We start from the raw sequence: 12675 nt of genomic DNA on the forward strand, positions 1-12675 counted from the left end.
AGGATCCCAATTAATCCTCTCCCAGGATATTAAGAATTCTGTCCATCATCTCCCACTGCCTTTCAGAGCTCCATAAACACAAGGAGGCCCATTCTTGGCAGATGTAGGCTTTCTGCTTCTTCCCCCAATCCCCAGTCCCCCCACCGCTCCAAAGAATTTAATCAAGGAATGCCAGTTATCTGCCTTCCCAAAGATTCCTCTCCTTCCCTGGAGATTGTTGTGGAGTCTTTCTCATCTTTCCTTCTGCTCCTAAACTCTTGAGGATTGGGGTCTGGGCAAAAGCACCAACTGGACCTCCCTTCCCACCGAATTTGCTTCTAAGGCAGCTGGGAGGGCACAGCCAAGCCACCATCATGAAGCATGTGTGAAATCAGTGTGCCTGTTCTTGTGGTTTGTTCCAGAGTTGGTGATGCTACTGGAGTGGTGGTCAGGCACGGAGTGCACCATCTACACCGACGCCAGAGACTACCCCAAGTATGGGAAAGAAAATGCCATTGTGGTTCTCAACCACAAGTTTGAGATCGACTTTCTTTGTGGTTGGAGCTTGGCTGAACGCTTCGGCCTCTTAGGGGTAAGTCGGATTCACATTTACCACCTCATGGATTTCTCTTGTTCAAGTCCATCACTTGCCTTTTCACTCACATTCATTCGGATTTTGTAGAAGTATCAGTAAATTTCTATTTGATGAAATGTTCTTAACCAACTACTTTTCATTCTTGCTTGGAATTGGGATGAACATCTTCTTCTGAGCAATAATAATTGTTATGCAGCAATTGCCATGTGCCATGCAGTTTTCATATAGTTTATTTAATCCTTAAAGAAACATTTATGAATAGAAAATATTAAGCCCCCTTTTGTTAAACTAAGTTACAAAGAGTTTAAATGTTTTTCTCAAGGTCAAACAGCTGTTAATTAGATTTGGATTTGAACTCACATCTGGTTTTACTCCTGTCGTGCTTTACCACTTCCCTAATGAGAGAGTTTGAATTTCAGAATTTAGAATTAAACATGAAATTCTGTTTTTCTCCAACTACTTTGACTTCTTCTTACATGTAGCTTGCAAACCTTTAGCATGGGTCTCTTAATTTGATTTTTGTCGTCTTTAACAAGTACAGGTGTTTACTGGCTGAACCTGTATCAGATAAAGTCAAAAGTCCCCAATTATACTCAAATATTCCAATGGGAATATTGGCCCAGGGCTAAGAAAGGCCATGATAGTTTGCACCAGAAAGTAGAGGTCCAAGTCAAGGTTCTCCAGAGAAACAGAACCAACGTGATACATGTGTGTATATATATATAGAGAGAGAGAAAGAAATTCATTTAAGGACTTGGCTCACACAGTTGTGGGGACTGGCAAGTCTGAAATCCATAGGTCAGGTAGCAGGCTGGAAATTCTGCCAAGAGTTGATATTGAAGTATTGGGTTCAAAATCTATAGGGAAAGTCAATGTGCTGGAAACTCAGAGAGGAGTGGAAGGTGTAGTCTTGAGGAAGAATTTCTTCTTCTGAAAACTTCTTAAGGCCTCCAACTGACTGGATGAGGCCCACCCATTTTATGGAAGGTCATCTCCTCAAAGTCAACTGATCGTAGATGCTAATCACATCTACAAAATACCTTCCCAGCGACGTCTAGGCTAGAGTTTGACCAAACAAATGGGCACCATAACCTCACCAAGCTGACACCCAAAATTAACCATCAGAGTGGAAATCATGTTTTTCCCCTGGGAACAATACCATATAGACAAGGGGGCAGCTCGTATCACACTTGTTTCTGGTAGTCCATACCAGCAAAGTCACAGTGTTTAGGATAGAATACTGAAGACAGGGACTGGGAGATCATGCCTTCTAATTACCCTGGGAGGTGGAGACAGCATCATCGTGGCTAGTTCCTGACCTGCCCTCAGCATCTTGGGGTTGGGTAACAAAACTCTGGGGCCTGTTCCATTCTGCCCTATTTGGGAAGACCCAAATAATAATAACCAAATAAACTAAATAGATTTGGGGCATATTTGCATGGGCTATTCATTACATACATACATAAAATTTAAATTAATTATATATATATTTAATTTGGGGCAGAGGAGAAAAGTATGATTAATGTCTGTAGGGTAAATGATGGTGGTTATTAAACAGTTAAACCACCAGAAGGCAACTATGGTCTTTAGCATCAAATTTAACACAGTGTTAGATTTAACAGTGAGTTAAATCCCTGTTGCTACCTTAAGGCTTCTATAAAACTGTATTGACCATTGTACTTGAAGGATTCCAGGAAAATGACAGGCCCTCCTGCCAACAGTTTCCTCCTTTATTCCCCAATTTATTCTTCCAGAGCTGACTTGTATGTGTGTGTTTTCAAATATATTTTTTAAGAACAACAAAAAAATCATAATATCTACCTTTCCTTGTTTTGGAGACCTTGGGCAGAGATCTCAGGTCTGGTTTTGTGGTTTTATTCTCTCTGAGAGGAGATTACCCCTTAAGTGTCATAATCCTATCCATACCATGCAAACCAGTGACTCAGGGTAATACTGTTCTTTTGTTTCTGGAGAAAGGATACCTGGTGCTCTTTCATCTTTCCTATTAGAACACTAGTTTTACTACCTTACAAGTAGACTTTCTGACATGCCAACTTCTTTTGGAACACTGGTACTCAAAGTTTGGTTTAGAGGTAGCAGGAATTTTCCAGAGGTTTCCAAGTGGCTTTTGGAGTGTTCATGTTATAATGTGAAAACGTTGATAATTTATGGGGCAGGAGTCCATAGGTATAACAAAAAGTCTATTGGATTAATTGTAATGACATCACGTTGAATCAAATAAGCCAGATGCAAAAGGACAAATATTGTATGATCTCACTGACATGAAATAATTAGAATATGCAAATTCATAGAGTCAGAAATTAGAATATAGGTTCCCTGAGGCAAGAGTGGGGATGGGGAATGGGGAGCTTGATGGGTACCAAGTTTATATTTGGGGTGATGGAAAAGTTTTGGAAATCTGTAGTGATGATGGTAGCACAACATTGTAAATGTAATTACTACCACTGACTTGTATACTTGAAAGTAGTTAAAATGGAAAATCTTAAATTGCATATATGGTACTACAATAAAATTAAAAAAAAAAAAGTCTATTGGACTTGGAGTCTCTTTCAAATTCCCATTCTACCCCGTTGGTAGCTGTGTCAGTTTGAAACTGTTATGGGCCCCAGAGAAACCATGATTTTTTTTTATGTTATTTATTTATTTTATTATTATTATTTTTTAACAATTCAATTTTATTGAGATACATTCACATACCATGCAGTCATACAAAGCGTACAATCAATTGTTCACAGTACCACCATATAGTTGTGCATCCATCACTAAAATTAATTTCTGAACATTTTCACTACCATACACACAAAGTAATAAGAATAAAAATTAAAGTGAAAAAGAACAATTAAAGTTAAAAAGAACACTGGGTGCTTTTTTTTTTTTTTTTTTGCCCCCTTTTTTCTACTCATCCATCCATACACTAGACAAAGGGGAATGTGATCCACATGGCTTTCCCAATCACATTGTCACCCCTCATAAGCTACATTGTTATACAATCATCTTCAAGATTCATGGGTTCTGGGTTGTAGTTTGATAGTTTCAGGTATTTACTGCTAGCTATTTCAATTCATTAGAACCTTAAAAGGGTTGTCTATATTGTGCGTAAGAGTGCCCACCAGAGTGACCTCTTGGCTCCTTTTGGAATCTCTCTGCCACTGAAGCTTATTTCATTTCATTTCACATCCCCCTTTTGGTCAAGAAGATGTTCTCCATCCCACAATGCTGGGTCTATATTCCTCCCCAGGAGCCATATTCCATGTTCCTGGGGGTATTTACACCCCTGGGTGTCAGATCCTACTTAGGGGGAGAAGCCATGATCTTTTAACCCAATCTTGTTGGGTGGAACATTTTGATAAGGTTATTTCCATGGAGATGTGACTCATCCAACTATGGGTGACACCTTTGATTGGGTTATTTCCATGGAGGTGTGGACCCTACCCATTCAGGGTGGGTCTTGATTGGTTCACTTATCTGCTAAAGACAGCTTAAGAACCTGCACAGATGCTGATCCTTGGAGATGCTTGGAGATGCTGACAAAAGGACATTTGGGGATGCTAAGCTAAGAGATGAAGCCCAGAGTTTGTCCCAGAGAAGCTAAGAGAGGAACTGATGCTTGGAGAGAAATGCCTTGGGAGAAAGAAGCAAGAATGCATAGGAGCTGAGAAAGAGGAGTGAAGACAGACGCCCAGAGACATTTTGGAGAAAACCATTTTGAAACACAACCTGGGAGCAAAGGACTAGCAGATGCCAGCCACATGCCTTCCCAGCTGACAGAGGTGTTCTGGACGCCATTGGCCTTTATTCAGTGAAGATATCCTCTTGTTGATGCCTTAGTTTGGACACTTTAATGGCCTTAGAACTGTAAATTTGTAACTTAATAAATCCCTTTTATAAAAGCCAATCCATTTCTGGTATTTTGCAAAATGGCAGCTTGAGCAAATTTTTTAAGTAGCTTTATGATCATGAACAATAATACCAGCTACTTGTCCTGCATGCCTATCAGATACCATTCATCTTATTTATGTTATTTCCAATCCTCATGGTATCCACATTTTATAGATAAACTCCCTGAGCTTCAGTTTGAGTCAATAATTTGCCCAATTACAGTACTTGCCAAAACAGCAATGTACTATTGACTGAAAGTTATTAAACAGGCTGGTTCAGCCTATAGCACAGAGATTCCCTCCCCATCCCCCCTACCATGGTGGTTTGAAGCTATATGTACCCCAGAAAAACATGTTCTTAAACTTAATGCATTCCAGTGGGTGTGAACCCATTGTAAGTACGACCTTTTGATAAGGTTACTTTCAGTTAAGGTGTGGCCCACCTAGTTCAAGATGGGTCTTAATCCTATTACTGGAGTTCTTTATATGCAGAATGAAATTCAGATAGAGAGAAAGTCATGGGAGGCAACAAGGTGAAATTCAACAGAATCTAGAAGAGAATAGACACCACCATGTGACAGAGAAGCCTAGGACCAAGGATCACCAGCAGCCAACCCCAGAATGCCAAGAAAGGGAAGAAAGCATGGCCCTGGTGATGCCTTGATTTGGACTTTCTTTTAGCCTCAAAACTGTGAGTCAGTAGATTCCCACTGCATTTATTTGAGCAGCCTAGGAAACTAAAAAACAACCCTTAGCCTTAATTTTTCAAGTAACTACCATATTTATAAGATTTCAGATATTATTATTTAAAAAATAACTACTGTTGAGTGTGTAGGGGTATAGCTGGGATTCAAAGCCGCTGCTCTTTTCCCTGGGGGAAGTGTTGTGGGGGAAGCAACAGAAGCAAGAAGCCGCTCCAGAGATGGTGCCTGGTCTTAGCATTTGATGGTTACTAGGATCAACTGCTGAATGGAATCAGGCCTCCAAAATCCCTCCCAGCTCATGGTCTGCACAGGGTTCCTTCTGAAGGGTGGAATCATCAGCACCTTCCTCTGGTCAAGGATGGACCAGGCTGTAATGCACAAAGCAGGGGACCTACCAGAGAGGCTCAGAGAAGCTCACAGACAACCCAGACCCAGACAGACCCATACACATGTAAAAGATCAGCCAGGCAATATACACAGAGCAGAAGTAACACATGGCCAGGGAGAGGGAGATAACTCCAACTCTGGACCATTTAGGGCTTGGCTCCCAAAGGCTTTGAAATCTGTGATTGTTTTACAAGTACAAGTTGTAAGTGCACCATTGGGCTGAAAGTTATTCCACAGAACACCAACCCAACCTACAGCACAGAGATTTCTCATCCTCAACCTCAATCTCTTGAATAAATATGATATTTTAAGATTTTGTATATTATTATTGTGGAGAATGCTTCTATTCCACTTGGAAATGAAAGAGATGGGTCTCCAAACCTTACCAGAATGATGCGGCTCCCGTCCTCATGGAATTTGGCCAACCCCCTGCACAGTGGGGCTCTCGGTTTTCTATATTCTTGCTAAAGTGCTTCCTTGAGCCTCTGAGTTCCTGTAAGAATTGGAGGGTGGAGAGGATGGACAGGAAGGTGAATCACTTTCCCCTTTTCTCCCAACACCAGAGAAACATCCACACAGTTGCTGTGCAAGCACAGTGCTGGCAGAGAGGGGCACCCTACTACCATCCACATGTGAGGAGAGGAGAAGGGGAGGGAGTCAAGAACCTTTGTGGGGAAGCTGGGCCAACTCAGGTGGAAGCTGCCAGCCTGTGTTCTCCCAGGGAAAGGGTCTCCTTATGTAGCAGGAAATGATTCTGCATCCATGCACAACTCATTCAGAAGCCATGGCCCCGTGAGGTCAGTGATTGTGGGATGGCAGCTGAGATGACTGGCCTCTTTCCAAAGTGACCGATTAATTTCCACTACCCTTGAAAGTAGAAGAAACAGCATGCTATTATACTAATTGTTTGGCCTTATCTTTTGCCTTAAATGATCTTCAAACACGCACGCACCTTAACCATCTTCTTTTGTAAATAACACATGATAATGAGATCCTTCTGGAGTCTAGGATTTTGCTTTCAAAGAAGAAGAGAAAAAAAGAAGGTTTCTGACCCAGGCATTTTTCATTTTCACATATAACAGCCCAGGAGTAAATGAGTTTAAATTGAAGTAAATGAAATTTGCAGAAATTCTTGAGATTACAGATATTAAATGTGAAATTGGCTTTGGGAAGAAAGTGATAGGATTCCCTCCTTTTTTTTTTTTAGTGAAGTTTTCAACCTTTTAAAAATACCCAGTATCCCATGTGGCTGACTGTAATTTCAGTGGCCTTTCTAGGATGCTCGGGGCGCCCTCAGAGGTGATACATCACTGCAGGGACTGGTGCTCCAGAGGGTTCAGTTTTGATGTTTGAGAGATGTACAAACTCTTTTGCTATGTGGGTGTTCTGGTTTGCTAAAGCTGCTGTTATGCAAAATACCAGAAATGAATTGGCTTTTATAAAGGGGATTTATTAGGTTACAAATTTACAGTTCTAAGGCCATAAAATTGTCCAAAGTAAGGCATCAACAAGAGGATACCTTCACTGAAGAGAGGCTGATGATATCCAGAACACCTCTGTCAGCTAGGAAAGCATATGGCTGGTGTCAGCTGGTCCTTTGCTCCCAGGTTCTGGTTTCAAAATGGCTTTCTTCAAAATGTCTCTGGGCTTCTGTCTCTTTTAACATCTCTATCTCAGCTCCTGTGCATCCTGCTTCTTTTTATCCAGGGTGTTTCTCTCTAAGCATCTGGGGGTCCTCTCTTAGCATCTTCAGGGCAAACTCTGGGCTTCATCTCTTAGCTTGGCATCTCCACACATCTTTGTATCTGCATCTCCAAGCATTTCTAATTTTCTGGGTCTGTGTCAGCTCTTAGTTTCTCCTGGGTGCAAACTCTGGATTACATATCTTAGCTTCTCTCTAAATGTCTCTCTCAGGTTCTCTGAGCTCCTTCTGTCCATGAGTGACCTTGAAGGACTCCAGTAAACTAATAGACTCACCCTGAATGGGCAGGGTCATGTCTCCACTGAAATAATCTAATCAAAGGTCCCACCCACAATTGGGTGGGTCACATCTCCATGGAAACAACTTAATCAAAAGATCCCACCCACAATAAATCTGCACCACCAGAGCTGATCAAAAGAACATAGCCTTTCCTGGGGTCCACAACAGTCTCAAACAGGCATAGTGGGGATGAGCATGAACTGGGGACTGTTGACATGTGTGCTACTAAAGTGTGAATAAACTTGCATGTGAAATACAAAGAATCAGGTCCCCATTTAATTATCTTTCTGCCACTTAACAATAAACCAAAAGAGAATACACAAGATCCTGTTTGTCAAGTCCTTAGGCTGGCCTGGTCCATGTGAACACTCCACCAATAGCAGCTGCTATTATCAATAATAGTAATACCATCTGCTAGAAGAATTGTGTCTTAAAGGTTCTTTCTTTCTGTCTTTCTTTCTCTTTCTTTTAAGCTATTTATTTAAAAATCCCATCTTATCATGCATCTTAGATTTTCTGAGGTCTCAATGCAACAGTAGTACATAATTCCACAAATGAGTGCAATGAGAGGTAGTTAAAAGAAACAATGGTCTGTTATATATAAGTGCACAGATATGATGTTGGACAGGGAACATGGCTAATTGTTTAGGATTGATAATTGAGACTTTTCATTATTTGTAATAAAAACTCATTTTTAACTGACAGGGAAATAAATCCTGCCTGATCCGACTGCAAAATCTATTATTCCAAGGCTGGAGACTATGGCCTTGAAGCTGGCCTCTCCCTAAGAAGCATGTGGCACCTCTTTCATGAGATGGAGGTTAATTCTGAGGCTGGCTGAAATATTTTTCTATATAACTTTAAAGGTGCCAGATATGTTAGTTATCTATTGCAGAGTGACAAGCCCCAGAATGAGGGGCTTAAAACAACAAACATGTTATCTCAGTTCCTGTCATTCAGGAATCTCGGTGCAGCTTGGCTGGGTGGTTCTGGCTCAGGGTCTGTCATGAGGGGCCCGTCAAGCTGTCAGCCGGGGCAGTGGTCTCATCCGAAGGCTTGACTTGTGTGGTGACCTGCTCTCAGCCCATTCCTGTGTTTGTTGCCAGGCCACATTTCCTCACCCCAGGGCTTCCCCAGGACATGGCAGCTGGCTCCCCCCAGGGCAAGCAATCCAAGAGAGAGCTCCCAAGGCTGTATTTGCCAGGTCTCTCTGAGAAACAGAACCAACAGGATATATGCATTTATGTGCATGTGTGTGTGTAAGAGAGTTATTCGAAGGAATTGGTTCACACAATTATTGTCGGGGCTGGCAAGTCCAAATACCATAAGGCAGGTTGGAGGCTGGAAATTCCAGGAGGAGCAACGTCTGTAGGGAAGTTTGGGAGGAGTAGAAGAGGCAGTCTGTAGACTTGAAACCCTCAGTTCTGTGTTTTAAGACCTCCAACTGAGTGGATGAGGGTGATCTCCTTTACTTGAAATCAACTGAATGCTAATTTCATCTGTGAAGTACCTCCACAGTAATAACTAGGTTAGGATTTGACCAAATGACTGGACACCGTAACCCAGCCAAGTTGACCCATAAAGTTAACCATCACCTTGACACAGGAGCCACAGTCTTTTTATAACCTAATCTTGGAAGTGACATCCCACCATTTCTGTCGTATTCTGTGTCTTAGAAACAAGTCAGTAAGTCCAGCCCTGACTCCAGGAAAGGGGACAGTATGCACAAGGCCATGGATACCAGTAGGCAAGGCATCTTTATTATCATCATATTTTTATTGTGGAACATAACATATTTACTTTCAAAGTGCAATTAAACAACTAGTTAGAGAGCAAATTTCAAAGAATGTTCAAGGTTACAGTTCCACAGTTTCAGTTATTTCCTTATTGTGAAATACAACATATATACAGAAAGGTGACAACTTTCAAAGTATGATTTAATGAGTAGTTATATAAGAAATTGCCAAGGATTTTATAGGTTACAGTACCATAGTTTCAGTTATTTCCTTATTGTGAAATGTAACATATATACAAAAAGATGATAACTTTCAAGATGGAATTTAACAAAGGATCTTAAGTACTGAATCTCTATATAATTTTCTTTTTCTTAGTTGCTAGGGTATTAGAATAGCTGGGAAGGCACGAGCTGGTATCTGTTGGTCCTTTACTCACAGGTTCTGGTTTCCAACTGGCTTTTCCAAAATATGTCTGGGCTTCTGTCTCTCTTATCTTCTCTCTCTCAGCACCTGTGCATCCTTGCTTGTTCTCCCAGGGTGTTTCTCTCTAAGCATCTGACGGTCTTCTCTTAGCTTCTCTGGGGCAAACTCTCGGCTTCATCTCTTAGCTTAGCATCTCCAAATGTCTTTCTGTCTGCATCTCCAAGCATCGGGGACTGTGCTGGCTCTTACCTTTTCCCAGGGGCAAAGTCTGGATTACATATCTTAGCTTCTCTCCAAAATGTCCCTCTCAGCTTCTCTGAGCTTCTCCATGAGCTCTCTTAAAGGACTCCAGTTAACTAATCACTGGATTTGTGGAGTCACACCTCCATGGAAATGATCCAATCAATAGGCCTCACCTACAGTTGGATGGGTCACATCTCCACAGAAACAACGTAGTAAACATCTCACCCTAATCAAAAGACTAATAAGTCTGCCCCCACAAGATTGCACTAAAAAACGTAGTCTTTCCTGGGGTATGTAAGTTTCAAACTGGCACATGTGGTGTTTGTCATAGCAGCCAGGAACTAAGACAACCCTACCCACAAACTGATAATACATCTTCACAGGGCCCCATTTACAAATGGGTTCACACCCACAGAACTATGGATTAATATTAAGAGCGTGTCTTTTTTTGTGGGCATATTATTCAATCTGCTACTCTGCCATAGTGATAACCTTTAGTTTGCTGGGGAGGTCCTGGAGCTCCTAGAGTAGAAACAAAGCCACTTTGGCCAAAGTGGAACACAAGGGGGATATTTTGGTCAGTTCTGTTTAACAACCTGTAGGGAAGAATTTCTGTAATTTAAGGTTTGTCTGACATTTTGGTGCTTACCAGTGTGCAGACCATCAGCCCTGGGGAAGAAAAAGAAGGCTTCTAGATGTGTTGACATTGGAATGAGGTCTTGAAGAATGGGGACTATATTGGGGGGGATGAGATTTCTTGATGAAGGTGGCAATTATGAGGCAAGGGATGGAGGTGTGAAACAAGAAGTGGGAGCCACCAGGTTAGGTAACTGGAGGGAGATCGTGAATGATACGCCCATTTAGAGGGGGAGGGGCAAGTGCTATGGTCCTGGGCAATTTTGAGATTTTTCCCTGTTGGGTCATGGCCAAGGGCATGAACCGTCCCTCCCTCACAGCCTTGTTTCACTGGCTTCCAGCTCCATATTTCAAGATCACCATGGTGCAATTTTGAACTTGTTGAGCTAAATCAGAAAGAAGGGTCTTGGTGGACGCTGCTGTCTTAGCTATACTTGCCTGAACGGAGGTAGTTGCGGTCTAACTGGAGGTAAAGCAATGTGCTGTTGTCAGAAAACCCCAGAAATTCACTCAGAAGTTGAAATGAGAACCAAACAAAAATTATTGGTGTTTTGATTTAATTTTGCCAAGACACTTGATCGTTAATATTAAGTATGTTTCTTCCTGTGAGAGATCATATGTATTTGAAAAATCAACATTTGTAACCTTTCTAACTAAAATTTTTCTGCAGGAAAAATATCACTGTGGATTTGCTTATAAAGACAACAAGAATGTTAGTTCCTATTTGCCTCTGTCAAATATAACAGTCCCCCAAATTGTAAATTTATGGCGTTTTTTGTCCTTGAACATCTAAAATGTAGCAAAAAAGATCTAGGTCTTTTGTGCTCAAATATCAAGAACAATTATTTCTTTTTCCCCTTTTCTCTGTACTTACTCCAGAACAATTCCCTGATAAGAAAGAAAAGGGAAACAGAGTATCAGGAGAGATAGAGCTTGTGTTGGTGAAAACAAATGATGGCAAATAAACATATGAAATGATGCTCAACATCACATGTCATTAGGGATTTGCAAATTAAAATAACAGTAAGATACCACTGGTAGATGAGTAGAAACAAACAGGTAGAGCACTGGGCATTTTTAGGTCATTGAAACAATTCTGTATGACAGTGGAATTGTTAGATACATGGCAACACACATTTGTCAAAACCCATAGAACTGCACAGCACAAAAAGTGAACCCTACTGTAAACTATGACCTTTAGTTAATAATAATGTATTAATATTGGTTCATTAATTTTAACAAATGGACCACACTAATGCAAGATGTTAACAATAGGGGAAATCAGTTGGGGAGATGGAGAAGAATGAAGTATATGGGATCTCTCTGTGCTTTCTGTATAATTTTTCTGCAAACCTAAAACTGCTCTAAAAATAAGTCTTATAATTAAACAAAACAAAGCACAACAATGGCTTTAGAGCCACACAGACCTTGGGGAGTGTTCTAGTTTGCTAATGCTGCCAGAATGCAAAACACCAGAAATGGATTGGCTTTTATAAAAGGAGGCTTATTTGGTTACACAGTTACAGTCTTAAGGCCATAAAGTGTCCAAGGTAACACATTAGCAATCGAGTACCTTCACTGGAGGATGGCCAATGGTGTCCAGAAAACCTCTGGCTTGTGTCTGCTCCAAAGTTCTGGTTTCAAAATGGCTTTCCCCCAGGACGTTCCTCTCTAGGCTGCAGTTCCTCAAAAACGTCACTCTTAGTTGCACTTGGGGTGTTTGTCCTCTCTCAGCTTCTCTGGAGCAAGAGTCTGCTTTCAATGGCTGTCTTCAAACTGTCTCTCATCTGCAGCTCCTGTGCTTTCGTCAAAGTGTCTCTCTTGGCTGTAGCTCCTCTTCAAAATGTCCCTCACAGCTGCACTGTGTTCCCTCTGCCAGTCAGCTCATTTCTATGGCTCCGCTGATCAAGGCCCACCCCAAATGGGTGGGGCCACACCTCCGTGGGAATTATCTCATCAGAGTTATCACCTACAGTTGGGTGGGGCGCATTTCCATGCAAATCTAATCAGCACCAAAACCTCTGCCCCACAAGATTGCACCAAAGAATGTGGCTTTTTCTGGGGTACATAATACATTCTAACCAGAACAGGG

The 12675-nt window shown here is 41.4% G+C and overlaps 1 protein-coding gene across 1 annotated transcript in view; it reads left to right on the forward strand.

Annotated features, from left to right (window-relative positions):
- Positions 1–406: 406 nt before the first annotated feature.
- AGPAT4 (1-acylglycerol-3-phosphate O-acyltransferase 4) overlaps positions 407–12675 on the forward strand; it is a 51455-nt gene continuing 39186 nt past the window's right edge. The window contains exon 1 of the mRNA XM_037817599.1: positions 407–571. Within this exon, the coding sequence (XP_037673527.1) occupies positions 410–571 (162 nt within the window). The 5' untranslated portion in view covers positions 407–409. The remainder of the gene's footprint in view (positions 572–12675) is intronic.

The sequence above is a fragment of the Choloepus didactylus genome, chromosome 24 (assembly GCF_015220235.1).
Source record: "Choloepus didactylus isolate mChoDid1 chromosome 24, mChoDid1.pri, whole genome shotgun sequence".
Taxonomy (NCBI): domain Eukaryota; kingdom Metazoa; phylum Chordata; class Mammalia; order Pilosa; family Megalonychidae; genus Choloepus; species Choloepus didactylus.